This window comes from Coregonus lavaretus, assembly GCF_964263955.1.
Source record: "Coregonus lavaretus genome assembly, contig: HAP1_SCAFFOLD_1359, whole genome shotgun sequence".
Lineage (NCBI taxonomy): Eukaryota > Metazoa > Chordata > Actinopteri > Salmoniformes > Salmonidae > Coregonus > Coregonus lavaretus.
In genome coordinates, this window is record NW_028162531.1 from 55,001 (window position 1) to 64,499 (window position 9,499).

Here is a 9,499-nt window from a genome sequence, read left to right on the forward strand (position 1 = left end):
CTGCAGTTATTAAACTGTTAGCTGCAGTATATCTGCAGTTATTAAACTGTTAGCTGCAGTATATCTGCAGTTATTAAACTGTTAGCTGCAGTATATCTGCAGTTATTAAACTGTTAGCTGCAGTATATCTGCAGTTATTAAACTGTTAGCTGCAGTATATCTACAGTTATTAAACTGTTAGCTGCAGTATATCTACAGTTATTAAACTGTTAGCTGCAGTATATCTACAGTTATGGAACTGTTAGCTGCAGTATAGCTACAGTTATTAAACTGTTAGCTGCAGTATAGCTACAGTTATTAAACTGTTAGCTGCAGTAAGTTAGCTGCAGTGTCTAGAGTTATTTAGGCCTACATGTACAGTATCTGTCCTCCCCTCTACCAGAACCCTGCTTCATCTGTCCTGTCCTCTACCAGAACCCTGCTTCATCTGTCCTGTCCTCTACCAGAACCCTGCTTCATCTGTCCTGTCCTCTACCAGAACCCTGCTTCATCTGTCCTGTCCTCTACCAGAACCCTGCTTCATCTGTCCTGTCCTCTACCAGAACCCTGCTTCGTGGCTCCAGTAGTCCGTCACTTTCTCGGTGTTGCTGTGGTATTACACTGTTTTACCATGGTGACCATTGTATTCATGGTGTGTGTGTGTGTGTGTGTGTGTGTGTGTGTCTAGGACTGCTAACTGCTACTTTGACATGGAGTACTGTGGTAAGAAGCTGACTCTCCGTGCCGCCAACGGGAAATACGTGGCCGCCAAGAAGAACGGCCAGCTAGCCGCCACCGTCGACGCTGCCGGTCAGTGTGTGTGTGTGTGTGTGTGTGTGTGTGTGTGTGTGTGTGTGTGTGAAAACAGCTCTGTCCTTTTGGGTAGTGAAAAGCAACACAACAGGGTGTTGATGGCCTGAGTCCCAGTGTTGATGGCCTGAGTCCCAGTGTTGATGGCCTGAGTCCCAGTGTTGATGGCCTGAGTCCCAGTGTTGATGGCCTGAGTCCCAGTGTTGATGGCCTGAGTCCCAGTGTTGATGGCCTGAGTCCCAGTGTTGATGGCCTGAGTCCCAGTGTTGATGGCCTGAGTCCCAGTGTTGATGGCCTGAGTCCCAGTGTTGATGGCCTGAGTCCCAGTGTTGATGGCCTGAGTCCCAGTGTTGATGGCCTGAGTCCCAGTGTTGATGGCCTGAGTCCCAGTGTTGATGGCCTGAGTCCCAGTGTTGATGGCCTGAGTCCCAGTGTTGATGGCCTGAGTCCCAGTGTTGATGGCCTGAGTCCCAGTGTTGATGGCCTGAGTCCCAGTGTTGATGGCCTGAGTCCCAGTGTTGATGGCCTGAGTCCCAGTGTTGATGGCCTGAGTCCCAGTGTTGATGGCCTGAGTCCCAGTGTTGATGGCCTGAGTCCCAGTGTTGATGGCCTGAGTCCCAGTGTTGATGGCCTGAGTCCCAGTGTTGATGGCCTGAGTCCCAGTGTTGATGGCCTGAGTCCCAGTGTTGATGGCCTGAGTCCCAGTGTTGATGGCCTGAGTCCCAGTGTTGATGGCCTGAGTCCCAGTGTTGATGGCCTGAGTCCCAGTGTTGATGGCCTGAGTCCCAGTGTTGATGGCCTGAGTCCCAGTCCAACTCCTTATCAGCCAGTCTGACCTCTCACGGTTCCATATGCAGACGATTTTGGTGCAAAGGTCACCTGATTTTTTTAGTTGTTTAAACATCAATAATTCCATGACAACATGTGGCTTCTGTGCAGTGGCTTCACAATACCATCATCTGGTTTTATTACACGGTTCATTACAATTAGACCTTTTTTTTTGAAGTTTTTATTTTCTTGGGTAAAGCCCCTTTTCAACATATGGCGCCTCCCCAATATAAAACGCTTATTTGAACCGCAGTGTTTTAGCGAGACAATTCCATAAGGAGTAGAAATAGTGGCAACCAGGCTAGGGGTGTTGAAGAACGCCCAGGAGAGGAGGGTCTAGGTTCAGGGTTCTTCAATTCCGGTCCTGGAGGGCCGAAACACTTCTGTTTTTTTATTTCTACCTGGTAGTTAATTGCACTCACCTGGTGTCCCAGGTCTGAATTAGCCCCTGATTAGAAGGAGAGGATGGGAAAACAGAGGTGTTTCGGCCCCCTCCAGGGACCGAAATTGAAGAACCCTGGTCTAGGCTTTTTGACCTTTTTTTTTATATAGTGAGTTTGGGTCTTTGACGGCACAGGTGTAATATGTCTTGTGTTCCTCTCCAGGTGAGTCGGAGGAGTTCCTGATGAAGCTGATTAACCGTCCAATCATAGTCCTCCGTGGGGAACACGGCTTCATCGGGTGTCGTAAGGTCACAGGGACCCTGGACTCTAACCGTTCCTCCTACGACTATTTTACCCTGACCTTCAGAGAGGGGGCCTACAGCTTACAGGGTTAGTACACTACTTTACCCTGACCTTCAGAGAGGGGGCCTACAGCTTACAGGGTTAGTACACTACTTTACCCTGACCTTCAGAGAGGGGGCCTACAGCTTACAGGGTTAGTACACTACTTTACCCTGACCTTCAGAGAGGGGGCCTACAGCTTACAGGGTTAGTACACTACTTTACCCTGACCTTCAGAGAGGGGGCCTACAGCTTACAGGGTTAGTACACTACTTTACCCTGACCTTCAGAGAGGGGGCCTACAGCTTACAGGGTTAGTACACTACTTTACCCTGACCTTCAGAGAGGGGGCCTACCGCTTACAGGGTTAGTACACTACTTTACCCTGACCTTCAGAGAGGGGGCCTACAGCTTACAGGGTTAGTACACTACTTTACCCTGACCTTCAGAGAGGGGGCCTACAGCTTACAGGGTTAGTACACTACTTTACCCTGACCTTCAGAGAGGGGGCCTACAGCTTACAGGGTTAGTACACTACTTTACCCTGACCTTCAGAGAGGGGGCCTACAGCTTACAGGGTTAGTACACTACTTTACCCTGACCTTCAGAGAGGGGGCCTACAGCTCACAGGGTTAGTACACTACTTTACCCTGACCTTCAGAGAGGGGGCCTACAGCTTACAGGGTTAGTACACTACTTTACCCTGACCTTCAGAGAGGGGGGGCCTACAGCTTACAGGGTTAGTACACTACTTTACCCTGACCTTCAGAGAGGGGGCCTACAGCTTACAGGGTTAGTACACTACTTTACCCTGACCTTCAGAGAGGGGGCCTACAGCTTACAGGGTTAGTACACACACACACACACCGACTACTTTACCCTGACCTTCAGGGTCAATACAGACATACATGGACGCACACAGGCTTTGCCTGAGACCTTCAGAGATTGCCATTGGCTTCCCAAACTAATGTCTATAGACCTAACACAGACCAAATAATGGGATTGTATGTTTGGACCACCAGTTCTGAGCAGTTAGACTGGCCTTTCCAGAGGATGGTGTCGAGTCTGACAGCTCAGATGAACTAGAGGGAGGGGCGTCACCATGACAACAGCTTATTGCTTATGGTCCCACTTTATTTAGACAGTCCAGATAGAACCATGGAGACACAGATTAAGACTAGTCCTGGTTAGGGTTAGTCCAGATAGTACCCTGGAGACACAGATTAAGACTAGTCCTGGTTAGGGTAAGGGTTAGTCCAGATAGAACCCTGGAGATGCTCTACAGATGGTCATACTGTCAACAAACTATCTGCTTGGTTAAGGTTAGGGTTAGGATTAGGGCGAGGGTTAGGGTTAGGATAAGGGTTAGGATAAGGGTTAGGATAAGGGTTAGGATAAGGGTTAGGATAAGGGTTAGGATAAGGGTTAGGATAAGGGTTAGGATAAGGGTTAGGATAAGGGTTAGGATAAGGGTTAGGGTTAGGGTTAGGGTTAGGATAAGGGTTAGGGTTAGGATAAGGGTTAGGGTTAGGATAAGGGTTAGGGTTAGGGTTACATTTAGGGTTAGGATTAGGTTAGGGTTAGTAGATACATTGAAATGTTTCTGATAGTCCATCTGTAGGTGCTCCACAGACTATCCAAATAAGGTGTTACCTTGCTTATTAAAGATTCCAAAGGGCCTGTTTCCAGGACACAGATTAAGACTAGTCCTAGATTATAAAGCATGTTTCCAGGACACAGATTAAGACTAGTCCTGGATTATAAAGCATGTTTCCAGGACACAGATTAAGACTACTCCTGGATTATAAAGCATTTTTCCAGGACACAGATTAAGACTACTCCTGGATCATAAAACCCTTCCACTGAACATGCTTCTTAATCCAGGACTATTCATATAATATGTTTCCAGGAAACCACCCCTTAAATGTAAAAAAAAATATTTTACTAATTTGGATTTTGGACATATCAACATGGTTGTAAACGGTCCCCTCTCTTTAGACTCGACTGGGAAGTTCTGGATGGTGGGCAGCGAGGCGTCGGTGGTGAGCAGCAGTGACGCCCCCGTCGACTTCCTGTTAGAGTTCTGCGACTACAACAAGGTCGCTATCCGCTCCGTCGCCGAGGGGAAGTATCTCCACGGCGACCACGCTGGTGTCTTGAAGGCCAACGCCGACAACCTGGAGACCGCCACGCTCTGGGAGTACTGACCTCCCCGACCCTGTTACTACGGCAATGCAGCACAGCACCCCCCAACTCCTTCCTCCCTCCCCTCCCTCCCTCACCCCCCTCCCTCCCTCCCTCACCCCTCTCAGACCAGGGCTGTGTTCAGTATGGTGAAATGTTCACAGTATTGTAAATGGGAATGTGATACCTAGAGCTGACCCCCATTTATCTTGTTTGTTTTTTTCCCGTGATAATGAATCCTATCTCCTCTAATCTACACGTTTTTCTATGCGACTGTTGCGATGTTCCACTGTCCTCAACAGGACCTCCTGAGTGAACTGCACAGAGGAGGGGAGAAGGAGAGCTGGGGGGGAGGTGTGTCCATCTAAGACTCTCCTTCACCTCCCTTTCTCTCTCTCTCTCTCTCCCTCCATCTCTCTCTCCCTAGCTCTCCCTTTCCCTGTTCCATTCTGCAGTACCCACCTGTATTTGTTGCCATAGTTAGTGGGGCTGTGCACTTTTTTTTTTCTTTCTCCCACCCGTCCAAGAGCAGCACGGCTTGATGTGTCACTCACTCAGTTCCAGATGTATGATTGGCCCACTCTCAAACAGCTGACCCAAGCCCCCCTCCCCCTCAACTAAACACTTCTTTAACTGGACACTTTTTTTCTCTCTCTCTATCCATCTCTCTCTCTCTCTCTCTCTCCATCTGTCTGTTTATTTCAGTCTTTGTATCTCTCCATCTGTCTGTCTCTCTGACCTCTGTATAAAACAGCACATGGTGACAGACAGTATTTATCACGTATGACCTGATTTAGGACGGGATTCAATCCCACAATGCTTGTTTTTAAAGGCAATGTTCACGGTAAACGCTGCACATGTCGGCTTATTCCGAAATTACCTTTTTTTTTTTTTTGTTGAAATGGCGCATTGTCCAAAATCAGTGATGGTATTGAATCCGGGCCTAAACAGAACCGGTTCTGTCTGGAACTAGAGAGGCCTGCTGGTCTCTGAGCGATGTGTACAAAACTGGAAGTGGATTCTCATGGTGTTCTGGATTGGGTTTTAGTGCCTCCATCTCATATTGGAAATCACAGGAAATGTAAAACGTTCTAATGTAACCTAGAGGAAGTGATGTCATCCTCTAGCTGTGTGAGCTCATTGGTGGATATTTTGATCTCCCGGACCAGACAGGAAATAACCCCTGTTTATTCAATTGTCATGAAGGAAGTGTGTGTGTGTGTGTGTGTGTGTGTGTGTGTCCCTACAGCTGTTCAGAGCTCTACAGTATAAAGGCATGATCTGGTCTGATAACGGCAGGTAGCTTAGTAGGTTAAGAGCGTTGCGCCGGTAACCGAAAGGTCGCTGGTTCTAATCCCCCCGAGCCGACTAGGTGACAAATCTGTCGATGTGCCCTTGAGCAAGGCACTTAACCCTAATTGCTCCTGTAAGTCGCTCTGGATAAGAGCGTCTGCTAAAATGACAAAAAAAAATAAAAGACCTCTCTGACTGGAAGCTTTATTATTCTGTCTAATATCACGGAGAATGACAGGTTGGCCATCGGTACAAACATCTCACACGCACACATCCTGGTCTCACACCAAGAACTGGAATCTGGTGCTCAATCTCATTCTCACGTCAATGGGATCCCACTGATCCAGCCAAGAGGTCAATGTGATCCACTGATCCAGCCAAGAGGTAAATGAGGTGGTGTAGTGGATGAAAAGGTGTGTGTTTTGTTGGCTGTTGTTCACACAGGTTAGAGGGACCTCCATTGTTAGTTATGGTAAAGCCTGTGCCCCGACTGCGTTTCTGGACAATTACTAAATGTTAATATAACATTATTCCACACCTTTTACTTTGAAACTGGAACTTTTTCCTTTGATGTGTTTTATTTTGTATCGTTTGTTAATGTCTAATATGGTGATCGTCTTACTCTTGTGCCATTGCTTCACCTGGATGCCAACAACCAATAAATAAATAAATAAAAACTGGGATTTTGAACACTACCTTACGTGTCTGTTCTCTGTGTTTTTATATTGAACACTGCTTTGTTTTGAACTATTACTACAACACATTGTGTTCGAGTTTGAGTTTGCACCGTCCTGTCAAATCATTGACATGGAGGATTTCTTTCTACAATCCTGGATTGTGATGAAACGTTCGTGCACAGCTCCTCCCTCTAGCATGGCCTCAGACCCAACAGACTCGGAGGGGGGAGGGGCCCCAGTTTTTTCCAAGTTATCTGGAGTTGGCCTATCAGGATTCAATGCATAGGAATAGAACTGGAGTCCCCGTTCAAATCAATGATTCTAAACGTTCTATTCATTCTCTCTTTCTAAACATTGAATCCTATCCGATGGGCGAACTCCAGATAACTTGGGAAAAAACTGGGGCCCTGCAGATGAGTTGTTTGGAGCGCTGAACCTACATTTACCAGCCGAGGTCCCGACTGACTACCACTGCTCCATGGGGGTTGGCCAACTCTTTATTTTTTAAAAAGATTTTTATTGGGATCCAATTAGCCAATGGGGGGACCGCTAGTCTTGCTGGGGTCTGACGCAACCAAAAATACAGACAAATACTTTAACTCTGTCAGATCGGGGAGAGGCGTTCTGATTATTATTTTTTTTTTTTTAAAGCTAATTTTGCTGTTTGCTTTAGTCATTTTGAGATGGGAGTTTCATGGAATCATGGCTCTACGTAATAGTGTGCGTTGCCTTGAATTCGTTCTGGATTTGGGGACTGAAGAGACCCCTGGTGGCATGTCTGGTGGGGTAAGTATGTCTGTCAGAGCTGTATATATGTGCGTTTTTTTTATACAGACAATTTTAAAACGTCAACTATTTCTCACAAGAACAATTGATGCAGTTAATCAACCAGGAAAGACTGGCATGCATGTTGATGTTAGTTCTGTATGAACAGTTTGAGGGCGAGGCGTGCTGCTCTGTTCTGAGCCAGCTGCAGCTTTGCTAGGTCTTTCTTTGCTGTGCCTGACCATATTACCAGACAGTCATCAAGACGGGACACGACCAGAACAGCTAGTACAGTTGATCTTTGTGTCAAAACGCAGAACATCTTTTATAACAGACATGCCTCTCCCCCATCTTCACAACAACCGTCAATATGACATGACTATGAAACTAACAAGTTGTGTCATTTTTTAATATCAGCCCTTGAGCTTCCAAACAAATGTTTTGTTCATCACTTTTCTTTGGCGCAAATAAATTAAACCTAAAAATGGTCACTGACCATCCAACGTTCTACCCAGGAGTTTTAGCCTCAACCCGCTCAATGGTCAACACCCTTTATACACAACTCCAGTTAAGGTTTAGGTCTTAGAGAATGTTTTGAACCAAATACAATGCTTTTTTAAAAATAGTTTTTAGATGTATTTAAGACCAGTTTATTATTAAATTTACCCATTCTGATACCAACTCCTTATTTAGAATTTTCAGTGAGCTGACTAGCTTTGGGTGCTGACATGTAGTGTGGAATCATCCCCATAGATAGTCATCCAACTACCCTTCCCCATAGATAGTCATCCAACTACCCTTCCCCATAGATAGTCATGCAACTCCCCTTCCCCATAGATAGTCATCCAACTACCCTTCCCCATAGATAGTCATCCAACTACCCTTCCCCATAGATAGTCATCCAACTACCCTTCCCCATAGATAGTCATCCAACTACCCTTCCCCATAGATAGTCATCCAACTACCCTTCCCCATAGATAGTCATCCAACTACCCTTCCCCATAGATAGTCATCCAACTTCCCTTCCCCATAGATAGTCATCCAACTTCCCTTCCCCATAGATAGTCATGCAACTTCCCTTCCCCATAGATAGTCATCCAACTTCCCTTCCCCCTAGATAGTCATGCAACTTCCCTTCCCCATAGATAGTCATCCAACTTCCCTTCCCCATAGATAGTCATCCAACTTCCCTTCCCCATAGATAGTCATGCAACTTCCCTTCCCCATAGATAGTCATGCAACTTCCCTTCCCCATAGATAGTCATGCAACTTCCCTTCCCCATAGATAGTCATGCAACTTCCCTTCCCCATAGATAGTCATGCAACTTCCCTTCCCCATAGATAGTCATGCAACTTCCCTTCCCCATAGATAGTCATGCAACTTCCCTTCCCCATAGATAGTCATGCAACTTCCCTTCCCCATAGATAGTCATGCAACTTCCCTTCCCCATAGATAGTCATGCAACTTCCCTTCCCCCTAGATAGTCATCCAACTTCCCTTCCCCATAGATAGTCATGCAACTTCCCTTCCCCATAGATAGTCATCCAACTACCCTTCCCCATAGATAGTCATGCAACTTCCCTTCCCCATAGATAGTCATGCAACTTCCCTTCCCCATAGATAGTCATGCAACTTCCCTTCCCCATAGATAGTCATGCAACTTCCCTTCCCCCTAGATAGTCATGCAACTTCCCTTCCCCATAGATAGTCATGCAACTTCCCTTCCCCATAGATAGTCATGCAACTTCCCTTCCCCCTAGATAGTCATGCAACTTCCCTTCCCCATAGATAGTCATGCAACTTCCCTTCCCCATAGATAGTCATGCAACTTCCCTTCCCCATAGATAGTCATCCAACTTCCCTTCCCCATAGATAGTCATGCAACTTCCCTTCCCCATAGATAGTCATGCAACTTCTCTTCCCCATAGATAGTCATGCAACTTCCCTTCCCCATAGATAGTCATGCAACTTCCCTTCCCCATAGATAGTCATGCAACTTACCTTCCCCATAGATAGTCATGCAACTTACCTTCCCCATAGATAGTCATGCAACGGCTCAAGGCAACTTCCCTGAGGGACACCTCACTGTGCATATGTTCCATATTTTCCATTGAAGAATACTCTGTTCCTATTGGATAAGTAATTATCCTACCATGTGATGATGGCAGGTGATTGTAAAGCCACAAGTGAGTTTCTTCAATAATAAATTATATGATCAATAACATCAAAAGGCCGCA

General features: G+C 46.2%; 1 protein-coding gene across 1 annotated transcript in view; it reads left to right on the forward strand.

Moving 5' to 3' along the window:
- fscn1a (fascin actin-bundling protein 1a) overlaps positions 1-6,514 on the forward strand; it is a 35,393-nt gene extending 28,879 nt beyond the window's left edge. The window contains exons 6-8 of the mRNA XM_084193918.1: positions 668-789; positions 2,223-2,390; positions 4,341-6,514. Coding sequence (XP_084050044.1) covers positions 668-789; positions 2,223-2,390; positions 4,341-4,549 — 499 coding nt within the window. The 3' untranslated portion in view covers positions 4,550-6,514. The remainder of the gene's footprint in view (positions 1-667; positions 790-2,222; positions 2,391-4,340) is intronic.
- Positions 6,515-9,499: the final 2,985 nt, after the last annotated feature.